General features: G+C 37.9%; 2 protein-coding genes across 2 annotated transcripts; both read right to left on the bottom strand.

The window, feature by feature from the left end:
• Positions 1-1073: 1073 nt before the first annotated feature.
• On the bottom strand, positions 1074-5173 carry LOC143552333 (nifU-like protein 2, chloroplastic). Its single transcript, XM_077042610.1, has 4 exons — positions 5072-5173; positions 4885-4966; positions 3124-3434; positions 1074-1305 (listed from the first exon to the last, which is right to left on the bottom strand). Exons 1-4 carry the CDS (start codon positions 5171-5173, stop codon positions 1114-1116), a joined length of 687 nt encoding a protein of 228 aa, XP_076898725.1. The 3' UTR covers positions 1074-1113.
• Positions 5174-14926: 9753 nt separating this feature from the next.
• LOC143625787 (uncharacterized) lies at positions 14927-20149 on the bottom strand. The gene is made up of 8 exons (XM_077096060.1): positions 20015-20149; positions 18920-19255; positions 18575-18757; positions 18171-18283; positions 16733-17495; positions 16234-16627; positions 15751-15803; positions 14927-15034 (listed from the first exon to the last, which is right to left on the bottom strand). Exons 1-8 carry the CDS (start codon positions 20147-20149, stop codon positions 14927-14929), a joined length of 2085 nt encoding a protein of 694 aa, XP_076952175.1.
• Between the last annotated feature and the right edge of the window lie 2738 nt (positions 20150-22887).

Here is a 22887-nt window from a genome sequence, read left to right as displayed (position 1 = left end):
AAAATAGTCAACTTGGAACACTAATTTTACAAGAATATATTCATTTCAATATGTTTAATCATCATCATCGTACTCAGTATATCCCACCAATAACAAATCTATGGTAAGGTCTGAGGAGGGTAAGATGTCAACAGCCTTACCTATACCCCGTAGGAATAGAGAGGCTGCTTCCGGTGAGACCCCCGGCTCGATAGTAGTTTTGCATCAAGCCTTGGACATAAGGCACATAACACTCAATCATCGGCACACCGGTCGATTAGTGCATGTGCCCTTGTCTTTCGGCTATCAACGCCTGATTAACCTTCCGCCACTTTTTAACGTTATTTTCACGAAATTAGTAAAACAACTTCAAAATTAGTACAATTTCAATTTTGCCCACCCGAAGGTTCACACAAATATACATTATATGCGCGCACCGTAAGCAGGACATATTTCAATATGTTTAATCAAGATAATCAAATAATTAGATAAACCGAGTGATTTCACACCTCACCCAATCATATTAAGTGTTATTACTACACCAAGATTATCAAAATATTTAGGTGAATTGAGTGAAAAAATGGCAACAGTTGTCTCACTTTTTTTATATTGAATTGCAACTAACACTGCTCTTCTCATCTAGTATATTTGCTCAGTCTGTATTTAATTTGACATAATATCCATTTAATACTAAGTGGGATGTACTTTGGCACGTTTGAAGCGTTTGGATACAAGAAAACGAAACCAACCGCGTTTTGTATCTCAACACACATCCAGACCTCCACACAAAGAATGGGAGCAGCTGCCCGGCTGCCCCCCATAAAAAAATAGTTGTTTATATACACAAATCCCGATTGCACTCCATAAATTTTAGTTAAGCTCCCCAACCGTCCCCTGTGTAATTTTTGGTTACGCACTCGAAAAATATGCAATCACACCAAAAACACAATATTTACACTAGAAAACACAATAACACCCACCACCAATTAAGTACCATACAATGATTCGCTAAAAAAACACAAAAACCTGGAAAAAAATAAACTGTACATGCTTTACTACATGATAATGTTGCCTTCATTTTTATATATGTTTCTCAAATTTTAAGACTTTAGAAACAGCAACACCGGTCGGAATCTATTGTAAAAGTTGAACAGCAGCAATGGCGGGGATTTTTTCACGCAATTTCTGAGTGACTGCAACTCTAACCGTCATCACACTTGCTGCAGGACCCGATAACCGTATTTTTACAATGGGCTCGTCTATTGACACAAATTCCAATGACCCGCCAGCTGCACCGACAAGATATGGCCTAATTTCTTCAAGAACCTAAAATAAGCCAAAAAATTAGGTTAATAAAAATAGCTATATATATATATATATATAGGGTAAGGATCCTAAGAGAACCATTGGCAAATTGAGAACTTTGAGAACCATTTTGGACCACTAAAAAAACCTCTAAAAAAATATTTAAAAAATTATAAAACAAAAAAAAACGAAAATTTTAAAAAAGTAAAAAAACCAAAATTCTTATATTTCATTCCGGTTTAAAAAATAAATAAATAAATAAATCCGAAAGTTTTTTTTTCTTTTTAATTCGTATGATACCTATACACATATGTATACTTTCATTTAATCTCTAGTAACGTAATGTACACATATGTACATTATTATTTACCTTAAATTATATATATGTGTATAGGAAAAAACATGTGTATACATATTATACATATATGTATAATAAAAAAACCGATTTTTTTTCTTTTTAATTCGTATTATACCTATATACATATGTATACTTTCATTTAATCTCTAGTTACGTAATGTACACATATGTACATTATCATTTACCTTAAAATATATATATGTGTATAGGAAAAAAAACATGTGTGTACATATATGTACATATTATATATATATGTATAATTTAGCTAAACCGAGAATTTTTTTTTTAGAAACCAGGGTGATAAATAAAAACTTTTGGTTTTTTTACTTTTTTTATTTTTGTGTTTTTTTTTGTTTTATGATTTTTTTATTTTTGGGTTTTTTTGTGGTCCAAAATGGTTCTCATAGTTCTCAATTCCCAAAAAGTTCTCACATGATCCTGATCCTATATATATATATATATATATATATATCTGAACAATAAATAAAAGAGTGAGTGAAATCGATCAATTGACGTGCTATATATGATTACAAAACGAAATTATTTCTATTATAAAGTTAAATATAACTGATTTGCAAGTTTGTATGCATATGAATGCATCTCAAATGACTTTCAACCGTTTGACCCGCTCTAGCAAAATGATCCATTTGAAATTAAACATAAACTAAATCAACATATTTATACATAAAGGGTCAGAATTGCGATCACTGTAAATTCAGTAGCAAGCAAAGGTCGCCTGATACTGCTATTTAGAACGTTGGTTTTGAAATGTCCGTTTTCATACGATGCGTTACGACTCCAAAAGCCAATATGTGATGCGCAATGCATGATATGAACACATCAAGTATGCGAGACGTTTGCTATTTAAAAGTACTACAGAATTATCTATAGATGATATTTAAATTTGTTAACTTTTAAACACAAAAATATAAAATATTCTCATCATTCGTCAGATTTGTTCAATAAATGGCCTAATTTGTTCAAATTCTAGTTAACTGCATAAGGTGACACATCACACATAAGATCACAACATGTGATGCGCGTATCATGGAACCGCATCATGCAATGATTACATTACTGCATCATCTGATGTGCACATTTTAAAACCAAGTTTAGAACCTTTACGACCCGCTCATGTTAGAACGAATAATATGTTGAGAACGCGAGATCTAAATGATGCATTTGTACCAATTCCTTTGAATGTGATACACAAAACGGCTATGTACTCGTTTCTGTTTCTCTCACACTACTTCTGATCATCTTTTATGCACCATGTAGTATCACAAATGCATTAAACGGTTTTTGAGTTTCTCAACATATTATTGGTTCTCAAACAAACGTGTCCATACATATAAATAAGTATTAACCTTTGGTTTGTTTCATAAAATTATAGTACAATGTTAGCTTCTTTCCAAAAAAAAAGATAAAGATAAAAGCAACTTTATGCATTGTACGGGCAGAAAATATGAAAAATAATATACCTTCTCTACATTTTCTTCATTAAGTTCAAGGCCGGTTTCTTCATCGGGTACAGGTTCAACCGCAACAATTTCAGGAATCTTTTCCATCAAACGTCGTTCAATGCCTAATTTCATGGTGGTTACAGAACTTGGACATGAACCACAAGCTCCTTGCAGCTTTAATCGTACAATATTTCCATCAATCTCATGTAACGCAACGTTGCCACCGTCTGCAATGAGATAAGGTCTAACTTCATCTAGAACCTTCTCAATGTTTTCTGCAGTAAGAGGCAGTTCTACAGCTGTTTCTGGAGTTGCAACAGCCTTTATAACTGCAATACAAATTCATAAAACATATTAAAAAAACTATTAAACTTATGCTAATGTGTAATTGTGTATAACCTATATACTCACAAGGTGAAATAATTACATATGTATTATATTCATATATAATTGTTAAATGTTTATGCATCCAAAGAGAGTTCATTACAGAAGACTAAATTTCTATGAGAACAAACCTAAAATGTTAACTTTTTCTATCAATGGTTCGTAATTTTAAAATTTTTTACTTTTTACATACAAATGTCTTAAGTAATATACATAAAACTACTATTAATCTAATTTGTTCATATCTCTTTCCACTTTTAAATTTAACATGTGTAGGTTCTATAAATAAATGAATTTTGTTTATGCATTTCTTAAAATGTTAAAAAAGATGAATAAACATCACATTTTAACCATTTGTTGTATTTTAAAATTGAAAAAAAAATGAAAGATTTATTTTGTTCTTTCTGTTCTCACAAAAACTTGTCTTTTACGTAGAACCATGCCCTATTCATCCATAGAGAGACTTTTTATATCAGAACCAATAATATATTAAAAACCACATAACGTATTTGTTACTATTGCTTTGAATGTGATACAGAATTAGTCATAAGACACCCCCTCCCACCATTATCTTTTATGCACTACGTCCAAGTGCATTATGTCGCACATATTATTGGTTTATTAGTTCTCAACATATCATTGCTTCTTAAACACACATAATTAGTCTACTTCACTACAACAACGTATGAAAGTAGCCATAAAGGGTACTTCACTCCAATCCTTATAAATGATCTCAACCAATCTTAAAACTACTAGGGGTTAGCAGAAAACCGAATTAACCGAATCGAAACTGAATTAACCAAAAAAACCGCACCGAAGCATTAACCGACGGTTAATTTTTTTTTTTGAAAAACCGAAATTTCAATTTCGATTCGGTTATCCATTTTTAAAAAACCGAACCGAACCGGTTGATGATGATAAAGGTTATCAAGATGATGAGGAATGGACTAAACTTTTAAGATAAATAAATAAGATGATGAATGAAGATCGGGACTGAACTTTTAATGCCTTTTAATTTTTAAACTCTATGTAGCAACTTTTTATTCGTATAGTTCCACGTAACACATGCCTATTTTTGTTTTTTGAATTCAATATATATGTGGACTGTGGTACTCTAACACGTTCTTATCCTAGCTTAAAATATGCATTTTAATTTTTAAATTTTTTTTGGCAATGTCAACACATAATTGAAAAAAACCAAAAATAACCAAACCGAAACCGAAATTAACCCAAAAAACGATAACCGGAAAACCGAACGGTTTGCATATTCAAATAATCGATTAATTCGGTTTCGGTTTGGGTTTCGCCTAATAACCGAACCGTGCTCCGCCCTAAAAACTACCAAAGCCCTTTATGTGAATAGGTTTATAAGTTCAAACACATAAAATGAATTACCTTTCCGGTGTCGAAATCGAATTCTAGATGAACATGAACCGCCCTTAGCTTGATTAACACCAGTGCCCAAAAAACAAGAAACCTGAAAATTGTTTCAGTAAACAATTTAATCCGATAATTATTATTAAAGTGGAAAGCAAGCAAAAACACAACCAAGATTAATTTAATAATTTAGGAAAGTAGTAACCTTAGGGAAGGAACATGAAGAAGCTGAAGATGAATCTAGGGTTTGTTGTGGTGGTCTGGTGACGTAAGATGATTGGCTCAAAATCACGGAAGCAGTTTGCATCTTCGAAGACAATTTGTGTTTATGTTTGTGTTTGTGTTTGTGTTTGTGTTTGTGTTTGAGGGTTCGGGAAGCACACGGATGCTGATTTGATTTATGTATTCAATAACGGGGTGTTTATGCTTATTTTTTAAATTATAATTTTAAACTTTTGTTTTTGTTTTATTGAGCGGACAACAATTCCTACGGGTAAAATTCATTATATCGGGATATATTGGCCTCTGAATTAGAGAAAACTCTTATCTAGGGCCGGCGCCTAGTGAACACTCAGCCAAATGCATAACAGTGCGGTGAGATAAGTCTGTTGAGTTCAAGAATCCAACTAGTGAGCACTGTCTACTCATCTAGTCTCCCATCATCACCAGGTGCCGTCGAAATTATATGTTGTGAGACAGAAATCGAACCCGGGTCACATGAAACTCTAGAGTTCTCCCTTATCACTACACCATTAGCTCACTGGCTTAATTTACTTGAAAAGCTTTACTTTGGTTTTATAATTTTTTTGACTAAAATACCCTTGCATTAAAAAAATTAAAAAGATCTCGATAGGGTTTTGGTCGGCTCCGGTCGTAGTAATTAGTGGTTATGCTGGAACTCTAAAAAGGCTTATCAAACTCCTTAAGACCATGATAGTGTTCGGTTTATCTACCTATTAGATTTGTTGCAAATGACAACATCAATTGCATTTAGTACAAATGATCGTGGATCTATGAGGCCAGGGCATTGTTGTTAATTAACGGGTTGTTTTTATTCACTTAGGAAATATACATGTATAACATTTATCATCTAATAAGTTTAGTTTCTAAACATAGATAAACGAATAGGTAAGTGTATCTGTTAGTTTAGTTTCTAAACATAAATGATTTGCAAACTAAAATCAAGTGATCAATGTGGGCTTATATACCCTACGAACCAACACCTTTATTGTCACACCCCCCGGCCGAAGGCGGAAACGCCGGGGCGTGCGTAGATTGAAATCATGCACATGGTATTAAATGTAAAAACTCCTATTAAAAGAAACCAACGAATTATTCAAATATAATCCAAATAGAAAATATGACATAGCACTTTATTCATTCAACTTCTAAGTCTGACTCATGCCCTATATGAAACTTCAAGAATCTTCATAACTTAATTTCCATCACCTGAAAAACATGCGAGAGTGTCAACTAAAAATAGTTGGTGAGAACATAGGTTTTGAAAAAAATAAGTTTTATGTTGAAAACATTCCATATGTGTTAAGTTACTTTGTATACTTTAGTGATTACAACCAAACCTCTGACACGTTTAGCGAGTCGTCTAATCCACGATTAGACTATTATGTTTAATGTTTAACGATCGTCGGATTCTGAACACGCCTCTACCCGAGGCCTGAGTGGGCGGGTCGGGCCAATAGATCTATCATCATACTACCACGGGCTTAACAAGTTAATGGTTGTACATACGATTAAGTATACCCTTGTAATGATTACACATAACGAATATAATGAAATAAAGCTTGAATCAAATAACATGTATAAAACGTAGAATAAATAAGTTGCATGTTTCCACCCCGAAGTATAAAACGTTTAAAAGCATGAAAAGGGGCTATGAACTCACCTTGCTTGACGGATGAACACGAACACGAGCAAGAGTTTGTTGAACTGGTTACGGGATGCCCTAGATTAATTTTGATTTTTAAATTAGTTAGAGTGTCGCATACTAGAATGTTCTAAACCAAGAGCATGACCTCCAGCAAGTTGATTCCCAGGTAAAAGTCACGGGTCCAATGGGATTATTTACGCCACTCTTGCCTTAGACAGAACCGTTTGCTTGTCAGATACATAAATACCCGGTTTATACTCTATTTGTATACTAACTCAAAATGTTTTAGAATGGTTTTCATAAATAATAAAGTACGAGGTTAAAAGTGTAATATCATATAGTTTGGGTGTTTATTAGCATTTAAGAAAGTGTAGGATTCAAAGTGTAAATATTATAGTTTAGGATATTTATTAACATTTATGAAAGTATATGGTTTAAAGTGTAAATATTATAATTTAGGATATTTATTGACATTTATGAAAGTATAAGGACCAATTATGTAAATATAATTTTTAGTTATGATAACTTTATGAGTTGTTTTTTTTGAAGATCATAAGAATATTCATAGTTGTTTATGGAAAAATTATAATTTGATCCAAGATTATGAGAAAACAATTATGATTTCTTGGAATAACATGATCATCATAATCTTTTAGAGCAAAAGTAATGGTTTATTAACAATTTATGATGATCATGGTGAGAGTATATGAACAATTATGAAGATTCAAAAGAAAACTCAAGAACATAGGAACAAACTAAAAGAAATTCAAAAGAACAAGATCAAAATCAAAGATATATGAAGAACAACTAAGAAAACATATAAAACTTACTTGATTATGCTTAGAGAGAATGAGATTTGGTGTGAAAAAAAATATGAGAATGAGGGGCTCTATTTATAGGCCAAAAGTTAAGGTTTGAATATGATTGCGATAGAGATAAAACTTATTTAAAGATCAAGAGATAACTTAATGATAATTATTTATAATCAAAATGATAATGATAATAATAATAAAAAAAAAGATATGTGTGCATGTGAGAAAGTGCACGACACTTTTTTTTAATTTAACTTTTTTTTTCTTTTTTTTTCAAATTAAATAAATTAGATAATGTAAAATTTGAGAAACAGGTTTAAGATAGAAGTTTCTAGAATGTTCTCTTTTTAAATCAAATGATTAATTTAAATACTTAGGATAAAAATAATAATAACAAAATATTTTGTTACATGTTATAAAATATTAATCTAGGCATTCCGGTTCAACGTGTTATATTAATAATTAAGCACGGTTATGATGAAATGAACATAGGATCATATAATTACACATATAAAGAAAATGTTATTCAATAAATGACACATAATTCAACACTAATAAATGTAGACGATGAAATTAATACGAGCACAAAAGACTAGCGTTTTTGCAAGAAAAATCCATAGATGTTACATTTATGCCGACCCAGTGATTGCTAAGAATTGTTCCAACCTAATTACATAGCAACCCCTAACTTAATTACAATAATATTTTTGACCCAAAACATACATTATAGCAATGACATAGAGACTCATATACTAATATAAAGAGTTCAAGTTCAAATAAAAAATTTGATTTTTTTAGGAAGACTAGGAAGGAGGATAACTTGATCCACTACTTTAAGATAAAAAAACCCATTTAATTTAATCTCAAAAACTCATTTACATCTTCACTCATCTCCTACAACCACCACCATTCCACCGCTCATCGACACCACATCCGTCGCCGCCACCTCGCCTGGAAAGTTCCTAGAAAATTTCATCGGAAATTTCACCGAAAAATTCTGTCGGAAGTTTCACCTGAAAAGTCGTCGGAAAAGTTGCCAGAAATTTCACCGGAAAGTTGTCACTACATCTCTCTTCTCCACTCATCACATCCTAAACCAGTCTATTATACCCCCCCCCCCCCCGGCGCGTACACACACACAAAATGGGGATAGTATGGGTGGCAAAACAAACCCAAGTGGGTTGTTTTGGGTCAATATGAGTAACTTTTAAAATTGAAATGGGTTAAGATGGATTCAAAATAATTTTTCAAGGAGGTCAGGATAGGTTGGGAGAATGCTTAATGACTTTTGGTTACGGGTTATAATAGACTAAAACAAGCTCCATTCTATTTTATTTATTTCAAAACAAAACCCACGAAACCGGACATAAACCGAAAAAATTGAAAGTAAACAGAAACCAAAAACATCAAAAGCGAACAGAAACCGAAACCGACTAAAAAGAAAAAAAAACCAAAATTGTACAAAAAAAAAAACCGAAACCTAAACCGAGAAAAAACTGGGTTTTTCTTATTTATTTTTTAATGAACAAGGACGGCGAGGGAAACATTTTAGTTATTTTACTTTTTTTGTTTTTGAGTTATATTTTATTCTTTTATGAATTTTTTGACTTTTTTGAGGTTTTTGAAACCCTTTGTATTTTAACCTTTACATGGGTTAAGATTGGTTAACTTTACACATCTTGATGGGTCAGGCTAAATGTACCCGACCCCTCCCTTGCTAACCACACACCCCACCTAAACTTTTATTTCCCTTAACATTTGTAATTAAGATTATTAGTCCCTCTTATTTTATTTTATAATTTTCCCAAAATATCAAATAAAAAAGGAAAATTGGATTTTAATAATCACAACTTTCTGTTATTGGCTAGTAATAATCCTAACTTAGTTTATTCCCACTAGTGATCCCAAATTTAAAAAAGTTGGCTCTCAATGGTTCCCCATTAAAAAAAATTAACGGCGTTAGGTTTTTTTCGAATTTCAAACTGATTTTTTAGGGCTTTTGATCGGAAGGAGGATACGAGTCCATTAACGTAAAACTTAGCTCGAAATGATGCTTCGAATGACTTGATTAGTGCTTCAAATCGAATGTTTGAACTTCAAATTAACGAAAATTAAGTTGTTTCGGGTATCGTTTCGAGCTAAGTTTTACATCAATCAACTTGTATTCTTCTTCCGATCAAAAGCCCTAAAAAATCAGTTTGAAATTTGGATAAAACTTAACGACGTCAGGTTTTATTTAGTGCATTGAGAGCCAATTTTTTTAAATTTAGGACCACTGGTGGGAATAAACTAAGCTGGGATTATTATCGGCCAATAATAGAAAGTTGGGATTATTAAAATCCAATTTTTCAAAAAACTATTAAGTTTTATTTTTGTTTTACATTTTTTTATATATTATTATTATTTTATTTCTTTAAGAGCTTATTAAAAGTTTGTTTATTTTTTACATGAATTAAAAATGTTTTGTAAATGTAACACTACAAAATTTCGATCCAAATTTGACAAGTTTATAAAGATAAAGGACTAAAAATATCCATGAGATAAGTAATGGGAAGAAATGAGAGAAAGAATTATATGTTAAAGGAAGAAGTAAGGAAACTCCATCCTACATGGAAAGTGGGAAGGAATTGAAAGCACTTTATAAGGAAGAAGTTTTCCATGGTAATGTTCTTGTATGGCTAACCACTCTCACTAGTCCTAGCGGAGGGTGGGAAGCACCCGACGCACACGGACACGGACTCGGGCGATGGGCGTAATGGGCGTAATGGGGCGTTTTGATGGCGCACTTTGCACTTCGTACGCTCGCATCGCCGCGAGCCGCATAAGGGCCGCTTTAGTATTTTTGAACTATGATCAAGATATGACAAGCTACCAAAGACCAGGGACTGAAAATGAAAATTTAGCACCTTCGCGATACGCGAAGATGCATGAAGTAATCTCACCCGGTGTTGACACGTGGCATGCCTAGTGGTTGACTCAGCAAGGCTATTAAGCAACTTCGCGATTCGCGGAAGATGCATGAAGTAATCTCCCCCGGTACTGACACGTGGCAGGCCTAGTGGTTGAGCAAGGCTATTAAGCAAATTCGCGATACGCGAAGAACCCTTCGCGATACGCGAAGGAATATAATATTAATTGCGGCTACATTTGTCCTTCGTGATACGCGAAGATGCACGAATTTTTGCCTATAAATAGCCGGCCATGGGATAAAAAGTTCCTATCACATCACCTCACATCTCATATCACACTTTACCTCGGTTTTCATGCCAAAGTCCCGTCATTCCCGATACGCTCGTTGTCTAGAAGTACGTGCAAGTAGGAGCGCTACCCACGTGAAGTTTAAGCATTTCATAGATAAGCAATACAAGGTAGGGGTTCTGCCCGATTATTTTATTATATGGCTTAGACCCTAGTCGGTGGTATAGTCTATACCTTGATTAAATAATAAGTGAAATGTAGCTTTCATAAGATAAGATTATGAATAAAATATTATTCTTTATTATAAAGAAATATCTTATGGATGAAGAAATGAATATACATTTCCTCATGATAAAGAAACGTAGTATATAAATGTTTTATAAAATGAAATGAATATTGATAACCGTCGTTTGAGTCATGCAAAAACCTAATTAACCTAAGCAGGTAGGGTAAGTCAGGTATCGTATCCACCAGGAGTATGTGGTCAGTGTGAAGTGAAATCAATTTCTAAACTTATGAAGTAATTCAATTAAAGTGCTGATCACACTAGCAAATGGTTTATATGTTGTAACAAGCAAGCAAGTAATCACGTGTTCAATCAATTAACAAAGACAAGTCATACCCGGGAATCCAAGTAATTAACCTAACAGCAAACTCATGCAACTTAACAGATTAACAATCACTGATCAATACCGATTGACTAACTAGATAAACCTTAGGCATCAACGCTTACTAACACACGACAATGGTTATCAAACAGTCCCTGCCAGTGTGACTCAACTAAGGGAAAGCGTATGCTTCATCACATTCAACTAGCCAAAACAATCCTATAAGCAATTATCATAGCAACTGGCACAATAATCGTTCTGATCGAAATAAACCTAAACTGACTGAGTGCACAATAGTACTAGACATCAATACTCATAGATTAGTCAAAGATCATTACAATCAATTCGTTCTAAATACATGAGAAAAACTGAAAGATACAATACTCTACATCCTGGGTATGACTCGTAGACACTAGCCGCGCATTGGCATCTCTCGGGCTTTGGTTATGATCTGGTAGGCCATGTAGGACACTTAGAGATGATTGGGGATGATCGGGAATTGCTCTTCTACTCTGGAAATCGCCTGGAAGGTGAATCATGGCGTCTACGGTCGTCAAAACTAATATAACATGCAAGCTCTAACTTTCCCGTCTGTGCGGACCATCGCGTAGCGCGATGGTCCCCTCCTTTAGTCCATCGCGCTACGCGATGGACCAAAAGTCAAAGCATCATTAAATCAAAGGCATCGTGTAGCGCGATGCCCTGCCTCCCACACCCATCGCGCTATGCGATGGGTCACTTCAGTCAGCAAGTCAACATGAGTGCCTTGGTAAGCGTGCTGGACATCCCGGGTCTTCATTCCATGCTCGTACAGGTCCAAATTAAGCGCGTTAAGTACCTGTGACCTGAAACACAATAAACATGTATGAAGTACCATAGTTCATAAACTAAACGAGTAAAACAGGTAAGTTAACACACATAAATATGTACAAATAAACCGAACATCACATCCCCACACTTATCTTTTGCTTGCCCTCAAGCAAAACTCTAAAGTAAACATTAACCGCCATCATAGGTCAACCAATTATCACCATTAATACTAGCAAGGTTTAAGGTCATACCCAGTTTCCCAGACTGACACTTTCTAGATTGACAACCCACAAATAAAGTTAATGCTACCATAAAACTATAGAATCACCCAGACAAGTGTACTTTGTTTCCAGTTAGAGCATACATGTTCACACCCCTCACACTATTAACACTCCTCTCGGTTTAATATCTGGACTGACAAAAGATGTGCCAGTATATGTCTCTGTCCTCAATATACCTAATATGATTTACAACTTATATTAGGGTCACTTCAGTCAGCAAGTCCACATGAGTGCCTCGGTAAGCGTGCTGGACATCCCGGGTCTTCATTCCATGCTCGTACAGGTCCAAATTAAGCGCGTTAAGTACCTGTGACCTGAAACACAATAAACATGTATGAAGTACCATAGTTCCTAAACTAAACGAGTAAAACGGGTAAGTTAACACACATAAATATGTACAAATAAACCGAACATCACATCCCCACACTTATCTTTTGCTTGCCCTCAAGCAAAACTCTAAAGTAAACATTAACCGCCATCATAGGTCAACCAATTATCACAATTAATACTAGCAAGGTTTAAGGTCATACCCAGTTTCCCAGACTGACACTTTCTAGATTGACAACCCACAAATAAAGTTAATGCTACCATAAAACTATAGAATCGCCCAGACAAGTGTACTTTGTTTCCAGTTAGAGCATACATGTTCACACCCCTCACACTATCAACACTCCTCTCGGTTTAATATCTGGACTGACAAAAGATGTGCCAGTATATGTCTCTGTCCTCAATATACCTAATATGAGTTACAACTTAATATGCTTGCAAGTCAGTCTTATCTCCACCCATTAACCACCGGTTGCATAAAGACTCAGACTAGGGTTTTGCTGAGGCTTAGGTTTGGGTGCGGATTAGGCTTATTTAGTGACTCAGGTGGATGAAACCCAGTTAAACAAACCAATATACAGACTCACGAATACAAACAAACTAATTACATAATCAACTGCTATTTACAACTGAAATACTAACTGAAACTTATTTTTGTCTTTTTCCTGATTTTTCAATTTTTTTTTGGCATCAATATTAACTCAAATGACTGATAATTACAACTCAGAACTTAACAATTTTACAACTCGTCTGACTAAGTACAACTCGATAACGAACTGGATTTCATCACACGGGTAAAAATAATATAAAGGTCAAGGCTGAAATGGTGTGTAATGTTCAGTTTAACAAACGAAAAGGAATAAGGTCCAAACGGGCTCCTAGGGGATAATGTCGGGTAAGGAATTTATTTAGTGAGGAAAATATGTACGGAATGGGTTTTCTAAAGTCCTAATCTCCATACAGGTGGTGGTATTAAGATCTCGAAAAGCATGTGACAAGCAAGTTCTAATTCTGTAAAACATACCGGTTTCCCTCAATAAATGACAAGACATGTTTTATAACTATTATATAATATGTGTATTAAGTATAGGGGCTAATCTCACAATATGTCTGAAAATATTGGCTGCCGATATGAAACATGTATACCCGTCCCCTTGACTCGTTATCCCGGCCTAAACGATTCCATTTTCAAACTCCTCATTTTTAAAAACATTTGTCGGAAAAACTATCGAGAAGCTGAAAAACCAACCATAACCAAAGACCTCTAACTTGGCATTAATAGCAATAAGTGACAGCTAATAACTTAAGTTTCTGAATACTGTTCGAGGTACTATCGGGCTAAAAATTTTCAATTGTCCCCCATCCCCACACTTGAGGTTGACATTGTCCTCAATGTTAAAATAATCATAAAACAATTAATAATTATTTGGGGGATGGGGTTGAACTGACAGTTTTACTACTTAAAAACCCGGGGAACAAATGTGATGAACTACTGCAAATATACAATTACAATTCTAAAAAATAAAATAAAAATAACAAAATAGTTTATGAAACCGAAATCACCTGATAATAAAGACAATGCAATGCGAAACTCGGCCCACAACTCTCAACACACTCGTGACACATGTCTCCATCACTGACCAATTCTGTCTAACCAAATCTGCACAACTCTCGAGACATGTATAAGCAACCACTCACAAGTATAAGACTTAGGTCTTACGAGAGTTAAAATTATTATTATATTATAAAATCATTACCGAGCCAAGCTAGTCAATTTCATAAAAATTTTTGTTAATTATTTAAAAATAATAAAAGATCTAACCCACTGTCGTAGGAATCACGATTGCATTTAGCGTATGCAACAAGCCCTTTAAACCCTCCGGTAGCCCAGGTGGATGAGTGAGGTCTTGTGAGGGTTTATAGTGAACACACCTACAAAGTTCCAAAGCAACACAGATAAATAAACAAAGATATACAAATATACAAATCACATACAGCAGACAAACATCACAAGATATATACAAATGTTACCCATACATGTTTCTCAAATATAATATAATAAAATATACAGACCATATAGATGAAAACAAAAAACATGGAAAACAGACAAAAACGGCAACCGGCGTCTGCTGCCAACTAATCTCCTCCTGCGGGATCAGTCTGATCAGCTGTCTGACCCAACCCCGACGCCTCCGCCTGATCTCCAGCCTGCTGATGTGTCTGTAAAGATGCTGGGATCGGTACCTGCAGATGAGTGAATAGTATGCGGAAATACTCGTCCTGGCGGGCCATGTGGGCCCGCATCTTTATCTGCTGCTGATGTATACTCTCTAGTGTGACTGGCGGCTGTGGTGGCGGAGAATGGTGATAGATAATGAAGGGGGTGGCAGTGGTGCACGACAGTGGTAAGTGATTGGTGGTGATGATGAATGGTGGTGGTGGATGCTGTTATGGTGATTGTGGTGGTGGTATACGACGGAGAGAGAAAGAGATAAGGAGAGAGAGAGGTGAACGGTGGTGGGTGGTGGTTGTCCGGCGAGAGAGACGAGGACGGTGGTGGGTGAAATGTAGAGGCGGTGGTGGTTATATGTATATATATATATATATAATATATTATTATTATTTTTTTTCGGATTGTCCATGGCCCATCGCGTAGCGCGATGGGTCTTGGACAATGGGATCGCGCTACGCGACCCAATTATAATCAGACTAGGGTTTAGGGACCATCGCGTAGCGCGATGGTATCTGATCTGGCGTCATCGCGTAGCGTGATGGTTAACCTTCCAGGGCCATCGCGTTACGCGATGGTCCCCTGGGAACAGAAAGTTTTTTTCAAATCTTGCGTCGGGCATTTTCCGACCCGGTCACTTTTCGACATCCCAACATCACCCTGAACACGTTTCTAAAGTTAAAATCTGCAATGCGTACCTGGATTGACGTGAAATTGATCAAGAACTTACCGAACTCTCCATGATGCACACTTCACCAAAAGCCTCCCCACACTTGGGAATTGCTGCACAAAACTCGAGACAAAAGTCAAACAACGACTCAACAAACAGAAAATAAAATGGAACACACTTTCAAACCCCGGGTTGCCTCCCGGTCAGCGCTGAATTGCGTGTCTACAGCTCGACAATGCCTCGAATGCCTCAATTGTCCTTATAAACCGGTGAGGTCACAATGAAGCTCACCGATTCCTTGTCCATCTTGTGAATATCGTCCATCTCCAAATATGGCTTCAACCTATAGCCATTTACCACTTGCCTCACATGGTCGTCAAAGTCTTCAATCTCGTATTAACCATGGTTTCCAACTCCAACTATCACAAACGGGCCCGTCCACTTACTTTTTAGCTTACCCGTGAAGAGCTTCATCCTCGTGTTGTATAACCAAACCTTCTGACCAAATTCAAAGTTCTTCAACCGGATCTTCGCGTCATGTACTTTTCCTTTTTGCCTTGTAAGCGGATGCACACTCATACGCTTCATCCCGCAACTCCTCGATCTCGCACAATGCTAATTTCCTAGCTTTACCTGCATCATCATAGCTAGTATTAACTTCCTTAGTAGCCCAATAAGCACGTTGTGCAATCTCAACCGATAAATGGCAATCCTTTCCATACACAAGTCTATATGGTGTGGTTCCAATCGGCGTTTTAAAAGCGGTTCGGTAGGCCCATAAGGCATCGGTCAACTTCGTTGACCATTCCTTCCGGTCCGTCCGAACAGTTTTCTGTAAAATCTGTTTAATTTGCCGGTTTGAAACCTCAACATGTCCACTCGTTTGTGGATGGTAAGGTGTTACAATTCTATGATCCACTCCATACCTTTTAAGCAACTTTCCAAATTAAAAATTATTAAAATGGGAACCCCCGTCACTAATAATAGTTCGGGGAATTCCAAACCTCGAAAAAATGTTGCTTTGTACGAAATTACAAACTACAGAGTGATCATTTGTCCGGGTGGTTATCGCTTCGACCCATTTAGAAACATAATCGACAGCCACTAGGATGTATGAATTACCGTACGAGTTCGGGAATGGGCCCATGAAATCGATCCCCCACACGTCAAAAATATCAATTACTAGGATCGGTTTCAAGGGCATCTCATCCCTTTTGGAGATACTCCCGAGTTGTTGACACTTCAAACAACATGTCGCAAACTCGTGAGCATCCCGAAACAGTGTTGGCCAATAAAAGCCACTAGTCAACACTTTTCTAGCGGTATTCTGTCCGCTAAAATGACCACCACACGCAGATGAATGCGCGTGCTCCAATACTGATCGAACATCCTCTTCAGGTATGCATCTTCTAATCATCTGATCAGCTCCAATCTTGAACAGACCGGAGTCGTCCCAAATATACTGCTTCGCCTGTGCCATCAAATGTTTCTTCTTCCTCCTTGGCCAGTGTTCGGGTAAATCACCTGCAACTTTAAAATTGACAATATGAGCAAACCAAGGGTTTTGGGAAACCGCAAAAATCTGTTCGTCAGGGAAAGACTCGTTTATGGGTCCATCCCGGTCTCCATCTTCAATCACAATCCGGGACAAATGGTCCGCAACGACATTCTCTGTTCCCTTTTCGTCCCGGATTTCCAAGTCAAATTCCTGCAACAACAAAACCCATCTTATTAACCGGGGTTTCGCGTCTTTCTTGTCCATGAGGTACCTAACTGCAGAATGATCCGAATAAACAATTACTTTGCTACCCCATATATAAGAACGAAATTTATCCAAAGCATACACTACCGCAAGCAACTCCTTCTCGGTTGTAGTATAATTCAACTGAGCGTCTGAGAGGGTTTTGCTTGCATAGTATATGGCAACGGGTTTCTTCTCAACCCGTTGACCCAAAACAACCCCGACTGCATAATCACTCGCGTCACACATGATTTCAAAAGGCAATTCCCAGTCGGGTGATTGCAAAATTGGGGCTTCCACTAATTTCTGTTTCAAAATGTCGAAGGCCTTAACACATTCCTCATTAAAATCGAATGGGGCATCGTTTAACAGTAGGTTACATAAGGGTTTGGTGATGTCACTAAAACCTTTAATAAACCTTCTATAAAACCCAGCGTGCCCGAGGAAAGATCTAATGCCTTTGACATTTTTGGGATGAGGTAGAGTGGAAATAACTTGGACCTTAGCCCGGTCCACCTCGATCCCACGACTCGACACAACATGGCCCAATACAATCCCCTCCTGGACCATGAAATGGCTCTTTTCCCAACTAAGAACCAAATTTGTTTCGACACATCTTTCTAGAACTCTCTCAAGTTGATGTAAACAAGACTCGAAAGATGCGCCAAAGATTGAGAAATCATCCATGAAAATTTCTAAAGATTCCCCCACCGTATCGGAAAAAATACTCATCATGCACCTTTGAAAGGTGGCGGGGGCGTTGCACAGTCTGAATGGCATTCGCCTGAATGCGAAGGTGCCATACGGGCATGTGAACGTAGTCTTCTCCTGATCTTCAGGATGAATTGCTATCTGGTTATAACCCGAATAACCATCTAAAAAACAATAGAATTTTTGACCCGATAGCTTTTCTACAATCTGATCGATAAACGGAAGCGGAAAGTGATCTTTCGATGTTGCCGCGTTCAGTTTTCGATAATCAATACAAATACGCCACCCGGTTACCGGCCGGGTGGCAACCTCGTTACCTGAGTCGTCCTTGACGACTTGGATGCCCGCCTTCTTTGGGACTGTCCGAGTCGGGCTCACCCATGTGCTGTCTGAAATGGAAAAAATAATTCCAGCATCGAGCCACTTCAGTACCTCCTTCTTCACAACTTCCCGCATGTTCGGGTTCAACCGTCTCTGTGCATCATGCGCGGGTTTAACATCCGGATCTGTCAAAATTTTGTGCATCACCATCGAAGGACTAATCCCTTTCAGATCCGCGATGGTCCACCCGATCGCCTCCTTGTTCGCCACCAGCACCTTCAGCAAAGCAGATTCCTGTTCCAAAGACAAGTTAGAAGCTATAATAATAGGCAATGTGTCATTCTTACCCAAAAACGCGTATTTCAGATGCCTTGGTAGCTCCTTCAGCTCGACTTTCGGTGCTTCCAGTAACGATGGTTTCAACCCGGTATCAATCTTCTCGGGAAGCGGTTCCACCTGAACCAACCACGGGGGTCGATCTGTCCGTAAAGCTGCAACCTCCAATTTCTTCTCCTCCTTTTCCAGCTGCTTAACAGTCTCCACCAGTAACCTGTCAAACATAAAGCACGTCTCCATTGTGCAGTCCGGATCCACGATAGAGTTGTATAACGGAATGCACTCGTCAATAATGTCCGCCATAAAGCATTCATCATCGACCGGAGAATTATTTACATGTGTGAAAACATTGAGTCTAAGCTTATGGTTACCAAATGCCACGTCTACAGTAGCGGTTCGACAATCGATTTTGGCATTTGCGGTGGCCAAAAATGGCCTACCGAGGATAACCGTGGGCTATTTGGTTCTCTCACCCGAAACATAATCGAGAACCAAAAAGTCAACTGGATAGTAAAAATCTTCCACCTTAACAATCACGTCATGTAACATTCCTCGGGGAAGTTTCGGTGTCTGGTCCGCGAGAACAACCGTAGTCGCGGCTGCCCGAAGCGGACCGAAGTCATACTGGTCGTATAGACTTCCCGGGAGGATGCTAATGCTAGCTCCAAGATCTAGGAGTGCCCGTGTCATTTTAAAATCACCCACCTGAATGGATATAACGGGCGTTCCCGGATCTTGTAGCTTAGGTGGAAGAGCACCCGAAAGAATTGCACTCACATTATCTGTTAAATCAATCTGTTTAGGGATCTTTCGCTTCCGTTTCTGTGTGCAAAAATCTTTTAAGTACTTTGCATAGGCGGGAACTTGTTTTATGGCATCTAAAAGAGGAATATTAATTTTAACCTGTCTAAACGTTTCCCACATTTCTTCCTGTAGTGGGCCTCTTTTGGATGACATCTTCGCCTTTGATGGCGACAACAAGGCATCGGGATAGGGGACGGTTTTGGCCTTTCCCGTGTCCTTAGACTTGTTGTTACCATCCTTCAGAACTGGTTCGTTTATTTTAGATTTTCTTTTATTAGTTTCAATTATAGCCGGTTCTGGCTCGTCATAACTGACGACTGTCTCATCAACATCTTCCACCACCCCATCAACCCGAGATGGTGGACCCCCAACCTTATTATCATACTTTTTCCCATTTCTTAAAATACTTACCTGACTGACGTGCTTCTTCGAATTCGAACTCGAACTGAGGTGCTGCGGGTTCACTGTGGTATCACTCGGTAGTTGACCCGCGGTTTTCTGCAACTTTGCCATATCTGCCGCAAGCTGACCAATCTGTTTTGACATTGCTTCTGCGGACTTTTCTCTCAACTCAAACTATTTTTGTGTTTCCTTCTGATTATCAGTCACGACCTTCAACAGCGCATCTAACTTTGAATGTATCGACTCGTCTGAATTTCCCGAACTACCCTTCTGCTGGTCCTGATTCTGATTACCCGACGAACTGTTACCTCGGTAACCATCTCTGTTATATCCCCGACTGTTATACTGACTGTTCGAACCACCCTGTCGGTAGCTGCTCTGCTGTCGGTTCTGACTGGACCCCTGAAAGTTCGGGTTCGACTGATTCGACGCGTTCCCATACTTGAAATTCGGGTGATTCCTTAGGCCTGGGTGATAAGTGTTCGAATTAAACCCTTGGCCCTTGGACTCCCCGTACGCGTAACTGACTTCCTCCTCATCGGTATACTCGTCATTATCGAACCCAGGGCAATCTTCAACCTTATGCCCCAATCCACCACAATCTGAACAAACTGGGAATTTCACCCCGACTTTACCAACCTCCTTTTTCTCTTTCCGATAACCAGCGAGTTCCCGTTCCAACTCTGCAATTCTGACTGACTCGTTCGAGGCTGATTTAACTGTTAGGGTGACCCCGACTTTTCGTCTTCGATCTGCTACTGCCTCTACCTTGGAATCTTCACACATAAATTCCAAAAATTCCCAATTATCTTCCTCGGGTTGATTCAACAACTGACTATTACACGAAGCCTTCAAATGCTTTCTGTCTTCATACGTCAACCCATCAACGAAACACCTAACCAACTCCCACAACTCAATCTGATGGTGCGGGCACTTCCGAATCATTCCTTGTAACGAATAAAAGCCTCGTGAAACAACTCACCCGGTAACTGTGTAAAGTGTCTAATCTCTATTCGGGCCTCGATAGTCTTCGACTGTGAATAGTACTCGTTAAGAAAAACTTGCTGCATCTTGGCCCAGCTCTCAATACTGTGCATCGGTAGCGAGTTGAACCAGTGTTTTGCTTTGTCTTTTAATGAAAACCGGAACAACCGCAACCGAACCTCATCTTGATCATAAGTACCATCACCAATAGACCCGCAAATCGCTGAAAAATCTGACAAGTGTGAATACGGGTCTTCTGATCCCAGTCCGTGAAAATGGGGAACTATGTTGATGTAGGACGGACGGGATTTAAATGTCGGCTGTCCCTGCACACGCACCTGTGGGACAATCGGTGATGCCCCATCTGAAATAGCCGGTCTGAACCGACTGTTAACACCCTGAACCGGAGGCCTGTAATTCCTTTGTCTAGCCCTCGGTTCCTCTAAACCTCCCCGATTAACCTGAATCAGCTGTCTCTGTTCCTCCCGATACCTACCTATACCACCTCGATCAAGATTTCTGTTCCTCCACCTGTTACCTCTCACCCTAACCGGTTCCTCAACCTCTTCAACACGCAAACCCGCATTTTCATTTCTCGGGCCAAATTCCTCCTTATCTCCCTCTTCTTCATCTTCAGTGTGAATACTTACATGGTCAAAATCTTGAATAATCGTCTGTCGGTGACGAGGGGTATTGTTCGGGGCTGATGGCCCGGGTCTTTCATGGTTTCGGTTTCGGTTTCTGGAGTGTCGGGTTGAATTCTGAGATTGTTGATTGGTGTTTATTGGTGGTGGTGGATCATTGTTTGGTGGATTCAATTCGGGTTGGAAAACGTTAATTTCGGGTGGTGGGTCTTGGTTTTGGTTTTGGTTCATGTTCTGACCATCCATGTCTGGATGTCTGATCTGAGCTCGGTTCTACCGAGCTATACGTTCAATCTTTGGCTCGTAAATCAGTGGGGAATTTCTTCCTGAATAGCGGGTGTGCATAAACCTGTTACCTGCACAAATAACACACCCCGCGTAAAATGGGAAAATAAAACTAAACTAAAAATAAAAACAAAAACTAAATTAAACTAAACTAAACAAAGAAATCAATTAATCACAAAAACACTAAGCACATTAACTCCCCGGCAACGGCGCCATTTTGATGACCGTCGTTTGAGTCATGCAAAAACCTAATTAACCTAAGCAGCTAGGGTAAGTCAGGTATCGTATCCACCAGGAGTATGTGGTCAGTGTGAAGTGAAATCAATTCCAAAACTTATGAAGTAATTCAATTAAAGTGCTGATCACACTGGCAAACGGTTTATATGTTATAACAAGCAACCAAGTAATCACGTATTTAGTCAATTAACAAAGACAAATCACACCCGGGAATCCAAGTAATTAACCTAACAGCAAACTCATGCAACTTAACAGATTAACAATCACTGATCAATACCGATTGACTAACTAGATAAACCTTAGGCATCAACACTTACTAACACACGACACTGGTTATCAAACAGTCCCTGCCAGTGTGACTCAACTAAGGGAAAGCGTATGCTTCATCACATTCAACTAGTCAAAACAATCCTATAAGCAATTATCATAGCAACTGGCACAATAATCGTTCTGATCGAAATAAACCTAAACTGATTGAGTGCACAATAGTACTAGACATCAATACTCATAGATTAGTCAAAGATCATTACAATCAATTCGTTCTAAATACATGAGAAAAACTGAAAGATACAATACTCTACATCCCGGGTATGACTCGTAGACACTAGCCGCGCATCGGCATCTCTCGGGCTTCAGTTCTGATCTGGTAGGCCATGTAGGACACTTAGAGATGATTGGGGATGATCGGGACTTGCTCTTCTGCTCTGGAAATCGCCTGGAAGGTGATTCATG

The sequence above is a fragment of the Bidens hawaiensis genome, unplaced genomic scaffold (assembly GCF_021521415.1).
Source record: "Bidens hawaiensis isolate Kalapana, Puna unplaced genomic scaffold, B.hawaiensis_p1.1 tig00000055_1, whole genome shotgun sequence".
Lineage (NCBI taxonomy): Eukaryota > Viridiplantae > Streptophyta > Magnoliopsida > Asterales > Asteraceae > Bidens > Bidens hawaiensis.
Note: the sequence above shows the minus strand (reverse complement) of the source record. Positions and strands in the feature narration are given on the sequence as shown.